Source organism: Leopardus geoffroyi, chromosome A1 (assembly GCF_018350155.1).
Source record: "Leopardus geoffroyi isolate Oge1 chromosome A1, O.geoffroyi_Oge1_pat1.0, whole genome shotgun sequence".
NCBI classification, from domain to species: domain Eukaryota; kingdom Metazoa; phylum Chordata; class Mammalia; order Carnivora; family Felidae; genus Leopardus; species Leopardus geoffroyi.
The window spans coordinates 104,739,187-104,761,111 of record NC_059326.1 but is presented as its reverse complement, the minus strand read 5'-3'; the positions used below and the strand labels follow the sequence as shown (position 1 = coordinate 104,761,111).

At 40.6% G+C, this 21,925-nt stretch overlaps 1 protein-coding gene across 3 annotated transcripts in view; it reads right to left on the bottom strand.

Moving 5' to 3' along the window:
* MEGF10 (multiple EGF like domains 10) overlaps positions 1-21,925 on the bottom strand; it is a 178,315-nt gene that overhangs the window by 80,731 nt on the left and 75,659 nt on the right. For 2 of the 3 annotated variants that reach the window (XM_045487499.1, XM_045487508.1), the window contains exon 5: positions 7,648-7,740. In XM_045487499.1, coding sequence (XP_045343455.1) covers positions 7,648-7,740 — 93 coding nt within the window. Of the gene's footprint in view, positions 1-1,059; positions 1,176-7,647; positions 7,741-21,925 lie in introns of those variants that run through there. The other variant, XM_045487515.1, reaches the window with a different exon arrangement.

The window sequence follows — 21,925 nt, the reverse complement described above, 5'->3', positions numbered from 1 at the left end:
TTCCCTCTCACTCTGCCCCTCCCCCACTTGCGCTCTGTCTCTGTCTGTCTCTCTCTCTCAAAAATAAATAAACGTTAAATTTTTTTTTAAATAAAAGCTTAGATTTTGTTATATTTTGAGGTTGAACCAAAATTTTCTGATAAGCAGATGTAGAGGGATATTGAAGAAAGCCAAAAGAAAAAAAAAAAAGGAAAGAAAAGAAAAAGGAAACACATGAATACATGATACGGAATGGAGTTTAGTAACATGACAGCCAAGCCTGGTCTTTAGCAGCCACCGCGTGTAGACTAGCGCAAGTAACGTAAACGTCTACAGTGTTCTCAGTAAGCCAGAATGTAAACCAGACATGAATCCATCTGGTAAGGACATCCACGTTCGGAGGTTGAGAATAATGCAGGAAACTGCACCAGGGCTCTGTCTGGGGGACCTCGTGCCCAGCAACTGTGGACAGAGAGAGGCTTCTGCTAAGCAAGGGGGTGGCCCCCGGGACTAAACAAGATGTCCACAACGAGCGTCTCCATCCACTGTTCCACCCACACATGAAGTCTAGTGGAAGCCACATCTGTCACACAAAGAATTGCAAGTAAGTACCAGGTACAATGCTGAGCAGGGAACAGCTACGGGGTCATCTAATCCTCACGGTTAGGTCGTCTCATCCTTATTTCAGCACGAGGAACGTGAGGCCCAGAAACAGCAAGAAAGGACAGCAGCCAGGACTCCTGCAATTCAGCTCCAACACAGGGTTTAGAGGGAGCAGGGGGAGGAGGTTCCCTGACCCTCCAGAGAGAAACCAAGAACAGCCCAGTTTTCAGCGTCCTTCGGAAAGGCCAAGTCCGCATTTTGTGCTCATGACCTCTATCGAAAGATGTGGGCAGTCCATCAGCGAACCTGCCTTCAGGCGGGTCTGATGAACCCTTCCCAGCTCCGTCCTTCCCACCTGTCATCAATGCCCTGCCCCCACGCCAGTGAGCCCAAAAGATCTCCTCTTAGTCCTGCTGCTTCATCAACCCGATTTCTAAAGTAATTCTGACAGCGCGATTGGGCATGTTAACGACTCACTGTGAGGACTGGGTTCTGAGCGTCTTCTCTTCCCAGACACCATCGATCCGACTATTGTGTCCAGTCGATAGAGCTTTGCAGCAGACCTTGCTGGGGAATAAGCCAGCTTTTTGTGTCTCACGATTTCTGGCCTGCGCTATCCTTCAAATGGATTCCCCGATCGGAATATCCCGCAGGCAAAGTCTTATTACTTACTCCCTGCTGCACAGCACGCCTGCTTTATATAAAAGGTTATCAGTGTTCCTAATGTTGTACCTGAAAATGTTTGAGCTAGTCTTGCCTCCCAGGCATATTTTTACTGCTTCCAAGTACATTTAACCAGAAACGCTATCGGTGGCTAAATAAGCCCCGGTTTCGAATTTCTAAACCGAAATTAATTTCCATGTTTGCCTCTACTTGGTACTCATTTCAGAAGCCTGCGGAACAAGCTTTGAAAGCTATTTGCAGGCTACTGGTTGATTTAGGGCTCTCCCTTGCGTCCTGGAAGTGCCCTATAGCCAGAGGAGAAACACATTTCTCTATAGACGTTTAGAAAAATCATAAACAGGATTATATAGATTGAGAGAACAAATGTGTTACTGCTACTCATGCAAAAGCTTTAAAGGGTTTCCAAAACAAAGAAAGATCTCAGGGATTGCATATATGTAAGTATTAGAGAAAACCACACATAAAATCACAGGTTGGAAAGGGATCGTAAGTATGATCTGCCCAACATTCTTAATATTATAAATGAGGAAATTAAAAATTACAAAATGAGACCATCCAAAGGGGTGTCATTTAAATTTCGTCATCTCTGAGAGTGTGCCTTTGACATCTCTCAGAGTGCTTTTCTTTTTTTTTTTTTAAACTATTTTTGTTTATTTTTGAGAGAAAAAAGACAGAGAGACAGAGCATGAGCAGGGGAGGGGCAGAAAGAGAGAGGAAGACCCAGAATCCGAAGCAGGCTCCAGTCTCTGAGCTGTCAGCACAGAGCCCGACGCGGGGCTCAAATCACAAACCACAAGATGATGACGCGAGCCGAAATTGAAGCTTAACCGACTGAGCCACCCAGGTGCCCCTCAGGATGCTTCTTTTCACGTTTGTCTGGTGCTGTCAGCCCCTGCCTCCTGCTCTCATTCCTCTCAGGGCCACGGACCCTTGACACTTTAACCAAACCTCCTTTCCAATTTCACGAGGCACTGTACCCTTGTGGTTAAAAAGACTGGCCATAAAGGGGATGTGACTATGCCTCCACCATTTAGTAGGGGTTTAAACTGAGACAAGTCATTTAATTGTTCAGCACGTCTGCTTCTTCATCAGTAAAATAGGAACAAGAATTGTACCCATGTCACGTCTGCCACGAGTATTAAACATGACTGCTATAAAGCCCTTGCGGTGATGCGGTGCACATGCCAAGGACGCAAGGACTATTACCGTCATCATCATCATCAATATGACCCAACTCCGGCACCCTTTCATGTCGGCAGATTGTCTCTGTTGCCAGTTTACCCAAAGAAAGGTCATCAGATACGAACCCCCTCAAGCTCTCCCCACCTTTGCCCACTAGCTCCCTGATTCTACACACCTCTTGATATCTCTGCCAGCCCTTCTTTCCTCTTCATGCCATATCCAGTTCTCACTCCCGTACCCAGTGCCATTTTTGGCTTTCTCCAGCCACCTCTGTTCTGTGTACCTGCCTCGAAGCCGTGAGCTCTGTGAGGCCAGCGAAAGCTCCACATATGTTTCCTTATCCCCAGCATCCAATACAGTTCCTTGCACGCAGCAATCACTCAATGAAAGTTCACACCATGAACACGTGGATGACCTTCATGGAATCATACAGCTCATTCAATCTAATTAAATAGAACAACCATTCACTCTGCTCCAACCACATGCCAGGCACAATGGAGGCTAACGAGATTAATAACACACAGCGCCTGCCTTCTAGGAGTTGTTTTTCAGGCCCTGAAAGAGGAAGAGGGATAGAAGATTGATGAAGGGATGGAGAGATGGATGTTGGGGGGAGGAAAAGGGAGAGGGGGAAGAGGAGGGAAGGGAGAGATGGAGGTAGGTTAGATTGATGTCATATAGGCTAGGGTATGCATTAGAATGCCAATAAAAGTAAAATATGAGTGAGGTTTTTTTTTAAAATAATTTAATCAAATTTTAAAAGAAGCAATATGTCTGAGTTCAGTCAAATAAATCATGATTTTACTCCAGGGGAAGAAACTTTGTACAGTCTTCTGACACACTTGTTTTTTTTTTTGTTTTTTTGTTTTTTTTTTTTATACAGAGAATACATTGAGATCCAGGAAGACTGTCTGTACGTCACAGACAGGAATCCATCCGTCCATGGATAAAGTAAACGGTCAGATTAAATCTCCAAGGGAAGCCTTTGTAAACCTGCACCTGTGAAAGTACCTGTTCCTTATTCTACCACGTACATTAGTAAAGAAAAAACACACACACACAGAGATAGCTGTGTGTGACAGGTATTGATTTACTGCCATCTGATTATCTGGAGTGAATGATCCTGACTATCAGGCAGAAATTGGGTTGCACAGTAGGATAAAGGAGAACCATGTCTGAAAGCCAAGAGATTCTGTGGGTTCCTAAGAAGTATTTCCACGCCCAGAAGTAAAGGTCAACAGAGAAATCAACCAAAAAAATGGGGGGGGGGCAGGACAACTGGAGATTCAGATCCTTCAAGGAGGATAAAGGTTGAGGTCGCTCCACCAGGTAAAGAACCCCAAGCAGCTGAGGTGTGAGGGAGGAGGGGGAAAATACAGAATGAGGGGTGGAAAGAGGAAGCCGTATGTACAGTTATAGCCTTGTGACAAATGACAGCAAGGAGGCCTGCAGCAGTTTTTAATATCTTCCATTTGTTCTATGTATGTGTTTGTTTGTAGATGCTATTTTCTTTTTTCCCCTCTCTTTCCACTTTATTTTATATACAAGCGGTTCTAAGTCAATTTTAGTCCAGCAAACACAATATTCAAGTGGAACCGTGACAGAATTTGAGGAATAAGTCATGTCATCCATAATGGCTATGTGACTGTTGAGTCTTGTATCTCCTCACTTTGGAAAGAGAGTGAGAATGTTTTTACTTGTAAGACGGAGAGCTGCATCTTGTTGGGTGGAAATGGAGGGCTGTTTCCTTGACGTACAAGAATTCACATGTGTGTACACATGGGCAGAGAGGAGCTCAGCAACCAAAGGACTGGGTGTAACAGTAGTTATCAGTTTATTGGCTCTCGGTGCTAAATTTATCCATTAACCTGTGCTCTACAAAAGACAATATAGGCCCTTTAAATAGTTTTACTTTGCCAACTGACCAAATGTTAAGCAATCTGTAGAGGGCGCTAGAGAGACACTGCAGGAGGAAAGTTTTCTTTGGTGGTTCCAGCCTGCTAGCTCAACTGACTCCTACAGGGCAGGTGGCTTCTCCAGCACCCTGCTCCTGCCAAGCAAGCACAGGGGGAGGCACTCCTGCAGCATCCGGCTCCGTAGCACCTACATCTTGCATGGTGCCCAGTTTCTGCAACACGACCAGCTTCTCCAGCCCAGCTCCAGGCTCCCGGAAGCATGGGCCACTTCTCAGCACCCAGCTCCTACACTAGCAGGTGAGTTAGCTAGTGGCTAGCAGCACCTGTCAGCCAACAACTTCCGCTGGCATCCCTCTGGGCCTTTTCTGTAGCAGAGCACGTCTCGTAAGACACTTCTCCCCAAACAGCTTTCCCAAACATCCTATAGTGCAGATTTCTAGCAAATTCCAGAGGGCAGATGTCCATCAAGTTCTACCAGAATAATACAGCCTCTTGCCGCTCGGTGAGCTGTGGCGTACCTTCTCTAGGAACATCTGGATCCCAGCCCTAGTGGGGATTCCTTTTGAACATCCTGTCTCAGCCCTAGAAGTAGCGGCTGCTCCTTAAATATGCTCTTCCTGTGTTCTTTTGAGTGCTATTAATTCTACTAGCCAATTCTTCATTACTCCAGTCCCCTGTTATAGTTTAAAATGTTTCATAAACTTCCCTGTGTCAATATATCAGTTTGACAAACAAATGGTAAGATATTAACAAGGGGGAAAACTGGATACAGGTATATGGTAACTCTCTGCCATCTTGCAACTTTTCCATAAATCTAAAACTGTTCCAAAATAAAAAAGGTTGCTTAAAAAAAAGTTATTGTCGTTTCTGTCTCCGGATTGGACCCTGACCGATGCAAGAAACTAGTCTGATTATCAAGGCAATCATTTTATGGATCTAATATATATCATCCAGTGTGTTCATAATAATAACCAGAGAGGAGGGGACAGAGAAATAGAATCTTTGGAAAGGAGGTCATATAAACTGTGCTACTTAGTAGATTACTCGAGCGTGCGTTTTCTTTCAAGAATTATTTGGCCTAGAGTAGTTAAACTATACACCTTCTAACAAGTGATATTAAAGCCACTGCTGCAGACAAAACCCAGGTAACAAGACACAGCGCTCTAGCTCAGAACAGCATTTTCTTATGTGCTTAAAAAAGGTATCAGAAATGTTTTCCTCAGAGCACCTTTGAAGACTGTCTGTGTTTATTTATGCTTTTGTTCATTTTAAAGCCAAAACATGAATTGTAAAGAATAGACTTAACCTTGTGTCAATATCGTATTCTAGGACGGAAAGAAGAGGTGTCCTCAGTATTCTAGAAGCTTCATGCAAAAATCCGTAAATTCCGAAAGAAAGCAACAAGTTACGTTTTAGAAATCCTCACCTCCAAAATAAGGCAACAGTTTGTTTTCTAGAAGGCCTAAATCAGTTCTGGAAAGTCTGAAACTCATGTAGCCTTTTCTTCACACAAACACTCATCTGGTCTGTTCTCTCAGCTTGAGGCAGGCATAGTTCTTGGTAAACTAACTCTGAATAACCACTGCAACATACTTGCCAGGGAATTAGTAACAAATCTCACTTTTCAAATACGTCCACTCTTTTCATTGCCACTAGTTTATATAATAAAGTTATTTTTCTTCAAAATGTGTAGGCGCAACTGATTTTTAAGCTGGAAAAGTTAATGAAAGCGACATTGCATTTGAGGTCAGTCGGCCAGAAAAATGGCTGTGAGCCAAATCCCACATCCCAAACATTTGCCTCTGCGGCATGTGAACAAAATGCCCACTTTCCTCCTGATCTCCAGCAGAAGCAAAACAAAACCCTGCAAGACAGTTATCCATTGGAATTGGAAGCCTTTCAGGGGCAGAAAGACACACACACACACACACACACACACACGCGCGCGCGCGAGCGCACGCACACACACACACACACACACACACACACACACACACACACTATCCCTGTTGAAGATACAATAAAAAGGCTCTTTCACACAGAATGTTCTGTGCACAGGCAGCACAAGGGACTAGTCCTGGAAATGCTGTTTTGGGGACAGCCAAGAGATCACAAGCCTAAAACAAGTAGTTTCAACAAGATAAACAGTAATCTCCCCAATTCCAATTATAAGCAAGTAAGAATTCTTAAAACTGTTTTATCCAAATGGCTTGAAATCCCTTCAAACTAGTTTCAGAAAATAGTAATGTATGAAATGAGGCTGAATTTGTGTTGTCATCTGATCCTGCTAATTTTCAAAACTATTCTTTCCTTTCTCTAAACGTAATACTTCGGGCATTAAAATTCAGTTGCACTTTGATTCCCCCTCACGTTTTTCAAAGCAAAAGGGAGTACGAAGAGACAGGAAGTAGCCACAATTACACGCGCGGCAACGAGCTAGCCAGAAAACCAAAGTTTTAACTGTGAAATTTAGAAGAGCAACTGTATTATATGAAATTCCACTGCCTAATCCTCTTAATAAAGAATACTAGGTTTTAAGTGCAAGCTGTTCATAGTCCAAAATACCATTATGTTAGAATTATAATTCTAATTATAAAATTATAGAATTATAGAATTCTATATTATAATAATTCTAATTATAGAATTATATAGAATTATAGAATCTAATTCTAATTATAGAATTATAGGATTATAATTCTAACATAATGGACACAAATTATATACCATATTACTATTTGATTTAATACCAAAATGTTTGTGAATTTTCAGTTATGACCAATATTTCTCCCCAACGTTTTCTGAGCGAGTACTGATTATTTGCATCTCAGATATCAGAGAAAAATAAACATACTAAGCATCGAAAATATCAATTTTATTTCTGATTTAAAGGCAACAAGTGGTAAATTTTAATCACCATGGAAGTAACCTTGATCAGTCAACATGTAAAAAGAGCAGTTAGGACATAACAGTTATGTTACCACAACAGCCTTCCTGAACCAAGGAGCCTAAATTCTGGAACACATATTCATATTTACAGAAGTACCAGCATCGGACTATTGACATCTTCTTTCTAAGGACCTTTCTTTATCCTCAATTAACAACAGTTCTGAACATAATATATACACTGATGTACAAGAAACTGTCTTCATGAGTTGGACTGGGAACCCACACCATACTCTGCATAGGCAACAAGAGGGAAACCCATGGTTCAGGATAAGCTGCAGACAGGGGGGCCCATGCAGCAAAAACACTCCGAGATGGACAAGAACAGGTGGAAACTTACCACTAGAGCAGTTGGTCCCACCCCAGCCAGGCTCACACTGACAGGTGTTCGGAGCAATGCAGCGACCGTGGACACATTTATCAGCACAGTGGGCTGTCAGAGAGAAAATCAATCAAATAAGGAAAGTTGGCACAAGAAGAAAAAAAAAAAAAAACCCAACAACACAGCTGTTTCACATCCCAGTCTCAAGTATCACTTAAAAACAACATGCATGCTTGACAATTTCCTTCAATCCATTCCTTGGCCCTGTCAGGGTCCGCTGTGCAACCAAACAATTCCCCTTCTGATTTTGAGATCTCCAAATAAATTCCTTCATTTCTACGATTTCATTCTACGTCATGCTAAATTAGGAAAGGAGTTGCAAGAAAAACTGCCTCACCCACATTTTTAAAAAAATTATCAGTGACTACTGCATATATCCTCTTTGTTTCAGGAGAAGCATACATATGGGTTCAGGAAAAAAGCCCCAAAGGGAGATAGTGGGACTCCAGAGCGACAGAGTAGACCCCAGAGTAGACCCATAATACCTTCCCTGGAAAGCAAAGTCAAATTTCTTTGGGTGCACGTTACTCCCAACTATGACACAGCAGAATGAGATGCCCTTTTCCTATTAACAAAAATATTCAAAAAATGTCACTGAGGTCTTCAGGGATTAGTAAATCTCCATTTCTGTTTCATTAGTAAATGTCTTAGGTGTGGCCTGACCCGTGGAAGTAAGGGTTATCACCGCAAACATGAGCAGACAGGTAGACTGACATTTCCAAAGCAAAGGTCTGTAGCCTGGTAGAAAGGAACATCAAATATATTCTGTGCCAAACATAAGCATTACCTCCAATGTCAGCGCCGCTCACTTTGATTAAACACCCTTTAGAGCGGCTGGATATATGAGCAATTGTGAGAAAAACACGGTGTAGTTTGGGGTTCAGATATTCCAAAATTTTATGTAAGGATGGGATGGAATAAGGTATCCTATGCTTTACAGACAAGTTTTATTAACTCACGTCTTATTACAAAAGTAAAACAGATTTTAAACCAATAAGCAAAGTAAACCTACCTATGGTTCCATCAACTGGTAACATTTCTACGTATGGAGACACTCAGGAAATTTTCCCTATATATTTTTCTCCTCAAAGAAAAAAAAAGAGTCTTAATATTTTTCAATTTTCCTTTCCATTAATATAAAGGTAAAAATCTTCCGACATCATTAAATATTTTTCATGTGATTTAGGCACAATTATGTGTATAGTTTACATTTGTATATATACTGTATATACACTGATATACATAGTATATATTTACATATGTATACATATGTGTATATATTTTATATACAGTTTCTGGACCAAAAAATGATAACCACTCCTATTATTTTTATCAAAAAGAATTTAGACATGCAGAGATCTAGGGGAAGGCATTTTAGATGAAGAAAAGGCAAAAAAAGGGGGGGGTAGAAAGAAATCAAATGAAAGTGAGAAGACCTGTTTGGGTGCAATGTTCAGAGCAGTAGCTTTAGAAGATGTAGACCTTCCATGAAAAAATACTCAACATCACTCAGCATCAGGGAAATATAAATCAAAACCACAATAAGATACCACCTTACACCTGTCAGAATGGCTAACATTAACAACTCAGGCAACAACAGATGTTGGCGAGGATGCGGGAAAAGAGGATCTCTTTTGCACTGCTGGTGGGAATGCAAACTTGTGCAGCCGCTCTGGAAAACAGTATGGAGGTTCCTCAAAAAATTAAAAATAGAACTACCCTGCAACCCAGCAATTGCACTACTAGGCATTTATCCATGGGCTACAGGAGTGCTGTTTCGAAGGGACACATGCACCCCCAGGTTTATAGCAGCACTATCAACAATAGCCAAAGTATGGAAAGAGCCCAAATGTCCATTGACAGATGAATGGATAAAGAAAATGTGGTATATATATATATATATATATATATATATATATATATATGTATGTGTGTGTGTACACACACACACACACACACACACACACACACAATGGAGTATTACTCGCCAATCAAAAAGAATGAAATCTTGCCATTTGCAACTATGCGGATGGAACTGGAGGGTATTATGCTAAGCGAAATTAGTCAGAGAAAGACAAAAATCATATGACTTCATTCATATGAGGACTTTAAGACACAAAACAGATGAGCATAAAGGAAGGGAAACAAAAATAATATAAAAACAGGGAGGGGGACAAAACAGAAGAGACTCATAAATATGGAGAACAAACTGAGAGTTGCTGGAGGGGTTGTGGGAGGGGGGATGGGCTAAATGGGTAAGGGGCACTAAGGAATCTACTGAAATCATTGCTTCACTATATACTAATTTGGATGTAAATTTTAAAAAATAAAAAATAAAGTTAAATAAAAAAAAAAGATGTAGACCTTCAAAATCAAAGTCAGTTGTTAGGACTTTATTCTGAGAATTAGCTGGGAATATTGTAAGAAACATATAGAATTATCACAACAAACCATCAGGTAGAGGACACCACAAGGGAATAAAGTGACCATCAACTTGAAGAACTAAAGACTCACTTCCTTCACCAGAAGGCCATGTGGTGAGGGACGCCACGTCAAGTGAGCTTGGGACGTTGGGCCGGTGTAGAGATATTAACACTAGCATTGCAAGGAGATGCTCAGCAACTTCCCCAATACTTGATTCAGACAATCACATATTTCATTGTAATTAAAAATCAGCCTGTAACATATGAATACACCGGCTCTCTAATATGTTGCCTCATGCTGCCAGGTTAAGTCAGTACGTGCCAACCTCAGGGTTCAGCGTCTCCTGCCATCTCTATGCATGTGTTTGGTATTGCAGATGTGCCATTCATTTGTAAGGTCATGGCTCTGCACTGTTCTCTAAAATGTAGATTTGCACATACAAGCCAGCAAACCACCATACCGGGAGTATGCAAGGGTCGATTCAATGCCACAAAAGGCTCAGTCTAACTGCACAGGGGACATGCGCTGGATGCTGGATCACACCATGTTATGTGGCAGCCTGTGCACACAGCCACAGGACACTCCCACCTCACACGGAGCGCTGGCACCCACCGTAATACGTAAATACGACAGTGCCTTATCTCACTCGTCTTACGCACTCAGGACATCTCTGTCTGCGGCATGTTGCAAACCTAAGTCTTCCTACCCCGATGTACCAATTTCTCCTTACTCAAGATAGTAAAACTATTCAAAATGCCATTCGCACATCTAAGAAGTTGTAAAGATCGGATCCTAGTCGCCTTTCGTATGAAAGAAGAGCTACCCGAGAACACAGAAATTGGATATGGCGGCCGCTGAAAACAAGGGTTGCCCATATCCTCAAATTTCACATTTTTGAGATCGCTGAGTAATGAATATGAATGCTCTCATGTTTGATTCCTGATGGGATAAACTTTGTGTTTTATGAAATGAACACCAAGCAGTCCAGTCAGCTACAACAGATAAAAACAATAATCCTGTGATGGTAATGTCAAAATCCAGATTATTTTTATAAATGCCTTGAACGAACATTTGGCCAAAGTCTGGAGCAAAATGTCAATAGATAGTTAGCAGCAAACAAATTCATCTGTAAATTAATGAGAAACTGGAAGGGGGATTCTGCTTCCCTAATGATTTTTTTTTTAATTAAAGCTAAAGCCAATGAAATTGCCCCTGAGCAGTGAAGCCTCAAGTCAAGTAATTATCTAAGTAATGCGGAGTATTGTTGGTATGGATTCCAGAAGGAAAGAACACAAATTCTACTGCCACAGTGCAGAAACCTCACACAGCATTAGATTCTGTCACACAAGTGCCATCTGTGTTCCAAGCTCTTATCCCACCAGCTCTGGACTCTCCACATCTAATAATAACCTTCACCAAGAAACAGCTGGACCAGCAGGAACAAAAGGAGACATCAGAAGGGCAGACAGTAAACTATAAAACTCTGTGCTTTCAAACATCCCAATTTGCCACGTTGCAGGGACACTCACTGTGGTGTATATGTTGACAGTGACCCTTGCCCAAGGACATCAGCTGAGCTCAATCCCTACCCCTGTCCCATCTTCCCTCAGTTAGCTTCAGATGCCACCCACTCTGGGGGCTATGCTTCCATAACTAAAGCACTCCATGTGAGAAATAAAGTAGAATAAAGGTGTCGATTTGTCCTGTAGAAAATCCCAAAGTAGGCACCTGGGTGGCTCAGTCGGTTAAGCGTGCCACTTTGGCTCAGGTCATGATCTCATGGTTTGTGGGTTCGAGCCCCACGTCGGGCTCTGTGTTGACAGCTCAGAGCTTGGAGCCTGCTTCGGATTCTGTGTCTCCCTCTCTCTCTGCCTCTCCCCTGCTCATGCTGTGTCTCTCTCTGTCTCTCAAAAATAAATAAACACAAATAAATAAATAAATAAATAAATGAAAGAATGAATGAATAAAAGAAAATCCCAAAGTGCCCTAGAAAGGAAAAGGAACAGAGGTTCCCCTTAACAAATGTTTAATCACTTAGATTTCAAGAATAGTTACCTAAAAAAAAAAAATAATAATAATAATAATAATAAGTACTAAAGACCCATCATAAGTGTGGCTCTCCTATCCATGGAAGACAGGCTTCTTATTCCCTCTTCATGTCCTTTCTTCTTATTTTTCAAATCAGGAAAATGCTAGCAACGACGAACTATCCCATATGATTTAATTTCCCCATCTCCCTTGAAGAAGATCATCAGATTTCATATTCTGAGATTTTAGTAGTCTTTTTTAGAGACCGGATGTAAGTAGCAGCTCTGGGCTCACACTAAGCACTGCTGTAGACGCATCAGTGTCTTGAGGGTAGCCAACGCATCTTCTCCCTCAAGAACTGGCAGGCAAGAGACACTGATGAGAAGTGAAAGCTGTGGACAGTCTGTCTGCCTGATGGACAGGTGAGGACTGACATGATGACCTTAAGATCTTCTCTAATTAGGCTCCTATTTCAGTCTTAGATCCTAAATCCACTTAAATCCCATTACCAGTGCCACGGACCTCATTTCTTTCACGTGTAAATACTTGGCTTTAATACCAAGAGCCACTAACGATACTCAATAGTTTTCTCTTCTGTCATGTATATTTCACTTTGGATTTACACCTAAAAAAAAAAAAGAGTGGGAAGACTAAAGATTCCTTTATAAACCAATTATATCTCTAAATACAGTGCTTACTGTTGTTCTAATGGATATAATATCAATTCGTGTAAGTTAATTTGAAAAACGGTTCCATGATCAAAGTATCTTTTGAAAATAACTGTCCAATGGGAATGCAAGCCTTCCAGACAACTCATCTTTCCACAGAAATTCCTTTTATTCTGGTATTCTGAATTAATAACATGGGTCAAAATCTTGCCTGCACTCATTTATTCTGAGTTGCTATAAAAGAACACATATTATTAGAGTTAAAGGTCCCTTTCCCAAACATAATTGCCACATTTTTTTCAGACAAAGAAGCCAAGACTAGAAATATGGAACGGGTTTTCTCAACATTCATAGCTGGTGGTAAAGGTAGAAGGAAGAATTAAACTCTTGTCCCTGGCTTGCAGTAGACCAAAACTTATGATGGATTTTAAGTGGGGAGAGGGGGTGGAGCAGAAGTGAAAAGAATGGTAGATGTTTTATGCTGGGTCAGATACTAGGGCAGGTGAACTGGGTGGCTAGGAGTCATATCCAGCCATTCAAAAATCTGACTGATACTATAGTGTTCAGGTATAGACAGGAATAATCTTGTTTTCATATTTCCAAATTTACACTGCAGCCTCTCCTATTGTGTTTGTTTATAAAAAGGAAAGGACGTCTCTTTCCTCCCATTTAGTATTTACTGATGTAACAGGCACATTGCTAGCACTACTGTAGACACAGAGATGGCAGACGAGGGACTCTCACTCTGCAGAGGAAGTCAAACACAAGCTCCGCAAACTCCATAGACACAGAGCAGAATGCAGCTGTATCAGCAAAATACTGCGAGAGCATACTCAAGAATTCCATTTCTATGACATGTCCAAGGGACAAATCTACAAAGACAGAGAGTGCATTAGTGGTCTAGGATTGGGAGGGATTGGTGACAATGTGGGGTGATGAAGATATTCTAAAATTGATTGTGTGATAGTCGCACAACTCTGTGAATATACCAAGGGTCACTGAATTGTATACTTTAAAGAATACTATAAGAATTATACCTCAATAAAGCAGTCACAAAACATACTGCGGGAAATGCAGGAGGGGGGCGTTTAATTGCAACTGGAGTGAAATCAAGGAGGTTCTCACGAAAGAACATCTGAACAGAGAAAGTGAACACCTTTATAATACACTTGCAGGAAAGAGTGGCCAACAACAGCTGTTGACTTTTCCCTTCTCCTTCCATCTCATCCCCAGTTGCCACACCCACTGCTTGGGGTCAGAGCTCTTGCTCCCAAGCCACCAGTGGTGCATATATGACCTGCGATGATGGCTGATCAGTCATGGAAAGGGAGAGAACACGGGGAACTTAGAAATCTGCATTGAGTCAATGTAATAAAAAATACTTAGCTCAAATTCCTTTCCCTCCATTCCTAAATAGGGCTTTCATGGCCCTTAGGCACAGGCACAAAGAGTATTTGCTAGCAGCATCTTTGGCAAACGTTGCTAACTGTATACCTAACGTCCATCCTTCTTTCCATCCTTATTAACAGAATCCCACTCTCACCAGGGACAGTAAGGTACCCAGCAATAAACTACATTTCCCAGCCCTCTTTCTGGATTGAAGTGTGCAGGAAGAAAACTGTGGGGGACAGACTTAATTGGTAAGTGTAATTCCCCTTCTCTTTCTCCATTCTGATGTCTAGTGTGTGGACAAAATGGTTGAATCTGCAAATACCATCAAGAACTTGAAGGAAGGACCCAGAGAATTGTGGAAACTTTTGCTCTGAATTCATTGCATGCATGAATGTATGCCACAAAGCAACAACTTCTGGACTTCTCATTACATAAAGATAATAAACCCTTAGTATGTACCTGTTTCTATTTTTCAGGCATCTATTTATTGTGGCCAAACATGATTCCTAACTAATACATCACCCTTTTGGGGGATCTTTCAGGTGAGTGAGTTCCTCAATTAAAAAAAATAATAATAATAGCAGAAAATTATTATCTCAAAAAAAGGCTGAAAAAGCATTTGGCAAAATCCAGTATCCATTTCTGATAAGAATTTTCTGTGAACCAGGAACAAAAAGGAGATTTTCCTTTTCCTTTTCCTGATAAAGGGCAAATATGAAAAGCCTACTACTAATGTGACAAAATAATGACATGATGGAATCTACGAAAAAAGCCGCTAAAAATAATGAGTTTCAGGAAGTTACATATACAAAATTGTACAAAAAATTTACTTCTATACACTAGCAATGAACAATCAGAAATTGAAATTTTAAAAGCCATCTACAATAGCATCGAAAAGGGCAAGTCTAACCAAAACTGTGAAAGACGTGTACACTAAGAATTAACAACACTGCTGAGAGAAAGTAGAGAACTGAATTAGTCAATCTGACCTATTTGACACTTACAGAATTCACAGCAGCAGAATATACATGCCGTCTCCAAACAGAGACAGACCTTGTTTATGACTCCGGTGATTCAATATTGTTAACATATCAATTCTCCCCAAAGAGATCTATACATAGACATAGATTCATTACAATACTAATCAATATCCCAGCAGCTTTTCTTGTAAATATTGACAAGCTGCTTTTAAGATTTATGTTCATGTGAAGTGCCTAGACGGGCCAAAACAACTTTAAAAAGAAATACAAATACTACTTAATTTAAAGACTTATAATGCTTATAAATACATGTGACATTGGTGTGAATATAGACAAACAGATCAGTGGAAAGGAAAAGACAGTCCAGAAATTAATTTACACATATATGCACAATTATCTTTTTCCAGAGCCACAAAGGCAATTCAGTGAAGAAAGAAACAGTCATGGAAAATTGGAATATCCATATGCACATCAGCAAATGTGGGTAATTGCACACGAAATACAAAAATTAACTCAAAATGAATCCTAGACCTAAATGTAAAACCTTAAAGTTTAAAATCTGTAGTAGAAAACAGAAGATAAAACCTTTGTGATCTTGAGGTGGGCAAAGATTCCTTAGATACAGCACCAAAAACACAAAATGCAAAAGAGTAAATGAATCACTTTGTCCAACAAAATTAAAAATTTTTGCTCTTCAAAAAAACAAGGAGAATGAAAAGACAAGTCACAGAATGAAACTAATATTTTTTAAAATATTATCTGATAAAGAAGTTGCATCCAGAATATATAAAGAGTAGTAAGAAAACAATCAGTGTAATTACAAATAAATACGTAAATAAATAAGTAAATAGGCAAAAGATATGAACACTTTAGCAAAGATGTACTAATGGCAAATAAGTTCATAAAAGATGCTTATTATCGTTAATCACCAGAACAGTGCAAATTAAAATAACAAGATAATACCGCATAACTGTTCAAATGACTGAAATGAGGAAGACTCTACAAAGTGATGGCATAGATGTGGAGGGGCTACAACTCTCCTACAGTGCTAGTGAGAATATAAAACGGACAACCACTTTGGCAAAGTCTGGCAATTTCCTAACGTGTTTATGGGTGTTTGGATTGTTTGCAGGGTTCAGCTATTACAAATAAAGCATCTCTGAACGTAGTGTATGAGGAAGAACTTGTACATGAGTTCTCAGAGCAGCTTGATTTGTAATTGCCCAAAATGGTCCACAAACACATGAAAGGATAAATAAATGGTGGTATATCCATGTAATAGAACACTACTCAGTAAAATGGAATGAATTAATGGTACAACAATATGGATGAATGCCAATATGATTACACTGAGTGAAAGAGATTAGGCATAAAACAGAACATACTATATGATTCCATTTATATAAATGTCTAGAAAATACAAACTAATCAAGAGGGACAGAAAGCAGATCAGTGGGTACCTGAATAAGTGGGGAGCAGGTAGGAGTGGATGGAAGGAATTACAAAGGCATGTGAGGAAATGTTTGTATGTGATGAGTAAGTTCACTATCGGACTGATACGGATGGTTTCATGGTTATATACATGGAAAAGCATACCAATAACTATCAAATGGTACACTTAAATTTGTACAGTTATTTTTTGTCAATTTTACCTCCGTAAAGCTGTTAAAAAACAATCCAGAGTGTGAGGAGAACTTCCAAAGAAGGACAAAGAGACTTATCTCTATTCAGGAGGGAAGATTTAAAAACTCTCAAGTAACATTAAAATGCTGTGCACACATTACAATTTCAGTAAGAATCTATGGTCATTGACGGATGGGCTCTGTAAATACTTAAGAAGGTACTGGCTTTAGAAGCTTCCAAGAAATATTTATTTGGGGAAATGCTCATATTAAAATCTCACATGCAATATTCTACTAAAATTTTCCTCTACAATGTGAATTACTTAGAAAAAAAAAAACAGTTTGTGTAGAAATGGACTCCTGTAATGAATCCTACACAAGGGACTGAAATACCATCTGTAGAGCGCATAATCCTATTCATTTATTTGAAAATGGGAAGAGTTTTTAGCTTAATTCCACACATATACAGGCATTATCTATTTTGGCCACGATTCTGCCATTGTCTCTTTAGGTTAAATTAGATTTAAGTCACATAAGTAACATGATCCTAACGGACCATAGTTTCAAAAAGTTCATAAGCGCTGGAATAAACTCTAATTTTCCAAAGCACGAATCTGTAACAACTCAGCCTACAACCAGGGTGATGAGACAACTCTAAACTGATTCCATTTGAGCCGGATTTCAAAATCACCAGCACACAGTGTAGAGAAGAAACCAGAAGGAAGGCACCTTCGTGTGTGATAAATCATCTCCCTCCTGGTCTTGTCATGTTTATGTCTGTGAGGAAAGTATGATGATTCTACAGGAAGTGCCATACCAGGCTCCCCTGTTTTTAGAAAGGCATTCCTCGTGGTTCGACCACTCTCTATGGAGCCCTGGAATTCTTTCACAAATACTCTTTCCCAAAGCATGTTTTCCACCACATGGCATTTCCCCCGGTCCACCCTATTTCATCTCAATGACACTTGTTCCCAGACACTTTGCTTCTGGTTAACCAATACATCTGAATCACATGTTAATAACAAAGGCCAGCTCTAGGGAAAGTTGAGAGGGTAATGGGTGTCAGAGCTATGCTTTTCCCATTCAGTGTCCTCACCCCTGCGTCCTCCTCGCTGGTCCCTGGACACTTCCTTTTGGACTCTGGTGCCCTTATGTTCTTTCTACAGGCCTGTCTCCATTAGCTTGACGATGAATGGAGTCCTCATAGTGAAAGGTCAATGACTAATAATAGCAGCTAAGATTATTTCCTCATCAGAGTTATTTGCCTTTCAGTATTGAAGACTTAAGCCCAATATACAAATTAAGTGGTAGAACTTCTTCAAAGAGAGGAGGATCAAGGGTCTGAGAGAAAATAGGCAGCTGAACTTTTGCTAATAGAATGCCCCATGGAAACCGGGGAACACAAGCTCAAACGCCTCTAGGAACCAAGTGGGATCGATGAGCAGAGTGAGAAGTTCAGGTGAGGCCTGAGAAAACTCAGGGAGCACTTACTCATCTAAAAGGAGCAGCTCTAGGGGCATCTGGGTGACTCAGTTGGTTAAGCGTCAGACTTCGGCTCAGGCCATGATCTCATGGTTCATGGGTACAAGCCCCACGTCGGGCTCTGTGCTGACAGCTGGGAGCCTGGAGCCTGCTTCGGATTCTGTGTCTCCCTCTCTCTCTGCCCCTCCCCCATTCACACTCTTACTGTCTCTCAAAAATAAATAAACATTAAAAAAAAAATTAAAAGGGGCAGCTCCAGGGAGTCAAAAGGAACAAACTTCCTATTATAAAATAATTAAGTGGCTATATTAATAATACTGTATTGCCTATTTGAAAGTTGGTAAGAGTAGATCTTAGAAGTTCTCATCCCAAGGAAAAAAAAAATTTACAACTATGTGTGATGATGGATGTTTTAGTATATGTGCTGTTGAAACAAGCACGTGTGGTGATGGATGTTAACTAGACTTACTTTGGTGATCATTTTGCAACACATACATATGTTGAATCATGGTGTTGGAACTAATATAGTGTTATATGTTATATATATGTTACATATATTATAGTGTTATATGTTAATTATATCCCTATTAAAAATAAATAAAGGGGTAATTCCCCTTCAGTGTCTCTAGCCTTCTGCCACCAAGCCAATGCTATCAATTGCCTGGTTTCTCCATGGAAGAAGAAAGTCCCAAGTTTTATGTTCAATTTTTTTTTTTTTTTAATGTAAGACACTCCGGGCGCCTGGGTGGCTCAGTTAAGCATCTGGCTCTTGTTTTCAGCTCAGGTCATGATCTCACAGCCATGAGATCGAACCAGCTCTGTCAGTGTGGAGCCTGCTTGGGATTCTCTCTCTTCCTCTCTCTCTGCCCCTCCCCAACTCACACTCATGCTCACATGCCAGTGCTCTTTCTTTCTCTCAGAATAAATAAGTAATCTTAAAACAAACAACCAAAAAAAGGAAAACATTCTGTGTACCAAACAAAACATGATTATACACCAAATCATCCAGCCCGCTAGTCTGCCACCTCTGGCCTAGACTATTGGACTGCAGATCAGTGATGGACTGCAGCTGTTCAGAATAAACAGCTTTTAAGTTCTTTAACAGATGGCATTTTAAACTTAACTGTCCCTTTTTCTTAGTTTTCGTTTTTGCCCTTGAATCAAATCTATCATGTATATAGCTGTTTTGAATTTAATATCAAGATCAGCTTCATATGCATACTCACTGATGCCTCTATGTTTGGTGAACAACTGTTGACCATGAAATACTTCTGTCAATATGGTTCAAAGCTTGGAGGGGAGGCCCCACCAATGCTGGCCCAGTTGATGAGGCCAGGAAATAGGTACATTTTCTATGCCATTGTGAAGGGAAGAATGTCTGCTATATCCCATCATGACTCGACTAAATTTTGCCCTTTCCGGAGTTGTTAAAACAGATATCATCCTTACCCTTAAAGGAAATTAAAGAGGAGTGACATTAGCAATATTCCTGAAAAAGACATCCATCACAGCACTGCCCCTCAGCAACAATTTGGCATCCATCCATGGACAAAAGTGCCTTCATGGGAGCTATGGAATTCAGCACCATACTTCAAAGGACTCGAAAGGAGTCTTGCCTACCCAAGCATCAGATAATAAAACATACAGACCTCAGCCCTAGCTATGGACCCTGAAGTGGCCCATTAACTGTCTCCAGTCCATCTTGGCCATGGTCCAGGAGTCCCTGGAGAACACTGTCTTAAACAATCACCCATGGATGATAGAGCCTTTGTGGAAGATCAGATTTCCAATAAGGAAGCTCCAGAACATCACTGGAGCAAATAAACAAATAAATAAACAATTGTGGACACAATGGAGAGGATAAGAGGAAAAGTTAGACTTTCCTCATCATCCCTTCCCCAGGGCAGTGCACCTCAGTACCAACAGAGCCCTTCTTAGCCTGTGATTTCTCATGCCAGGAAAAGTGAGAGTGTGTGAGTGAGCACATAGCTCCCCCAACCGTGTAGAACTTTGTCAAAGAGCCCCATTTCTCTCCTTGACACATCGAGAATATAGAGTTGTGAACCACATGACTAGGGAGAGGGAAGAGGCTGGGAGAGCAGCAGATAAGTATCTTGGAGGGCATTAAAGGAACGTGGATCCTACTATCTGTGTTTCAGAGTCCAACAAGAAGCCCACCCATGAGCCACTGGGAATTCCCAGCCTGTGGCTTCACTCCACTGGCCCAAGAACACTCCCAACACTCCATGTACCTCAAACTACCCCCCCACAAACTCTGTGTCCACCTCTCTGTGCACGTTCCCAACAGTGGTAAGAATGAGCCTTGCGAGATGGCTAGTGAAAATGTGCATAAAGCCAGCCTGAATCTGTGGACCAAGGAGAGACTATAAACTTGAGCTTTTGCTCTGCCCTTGGGAGAGCAAAGGAGAGGCTGTCAGCTCCTGACCTGGTGTGTTCCAGATTAGAAGGCATACAAGTTTCACAATTCTGCCACAAGAGGGAGCAAGAAGAGAGAAGCAGCCCAAATCGATACACGTTCTGAGAAAGCCTCAGAATCCCTAGCAGAGCTGAAAGAACATGTTGCTCTTCTAAAGCAGTTAGTAAAGACTGGAGAAGATGAGTGCCAATACAAATGTGAAGATAACAGGAACAAAAGACTTCAAGGAACATTAAATACCAGAAAAACATGACACCACCAAAAGAACACATGAATATTCCAATAACCAACCTCAAAGACATGGAAAGCTGTGATTTACTCAATAAAGAATTCAAAATATCTGTTAAGGAAGCCCAGTCCACTACAAGAAAAAAGAAGAACAATTCAATAAGATTAGGAAAACAATACACAAAGAAAATGAGAAGTTTAACAAAAAATAACTAAAAAGAACCCAATAGAAATTCTCAATCTGAAGAAAACAAAGAATCGAATAAAAAATGCAAGAGGGGGAGCGCCTGGGTGGCGCAGTTGGTTAAGCGTCTGACTTCAGCCAGGTCACAATCTCGCGGTCCATGAGTTCAGCCCCGCGTCGGGCTCTGGGCTGATGGCTCAGAGCCTGGAGCCTGTTTCCGATTCTGTGTCTCCCTCTCTCTCTGCCCCTCCCCCGTTCATGCTCTGTCTCTCTCTGTCCCAAAAATAAATAAACGTTGAAAAAAAAATTAAAAAAAAAATGCAAGAGGGCATCAAGAGAAGAATAGATCAGGCAGAAGAAAATAATCTGTGAAATAGAAAACAGATATTTTTTACATTTTCAAGCCAGAGGAGAACAAAGACAAAGAATGAAAAAAAAAAAGGTGAAGAAAGACTACCTGTTCTATAGGATACCATTAGAGAAGCAATTTGCTAATTATTGGAATCCCTAAAAGAAAAGAGAGGGAGAAAGAGGCAGAAAGCTTACTTAAAGAAATAATGGCTGAGAATATCCCAAATCTGAGGAGAGATTTGGATACTGGAGATCATAAGCCTCATTAGTCATCAAACAAACTCAAAGGTATCTTCTCCAAGACACATTATCATAAAAATGTCAAAAATCAAAAACAAAGAGAGAAGCTTAAAAGCAATGAGAAAGAAGAAGCTTGTAATTTACAAGGAAACCTTCATAAGACTATCAGTGGATTTCTCATCTGAAACCTTACGGGTCAG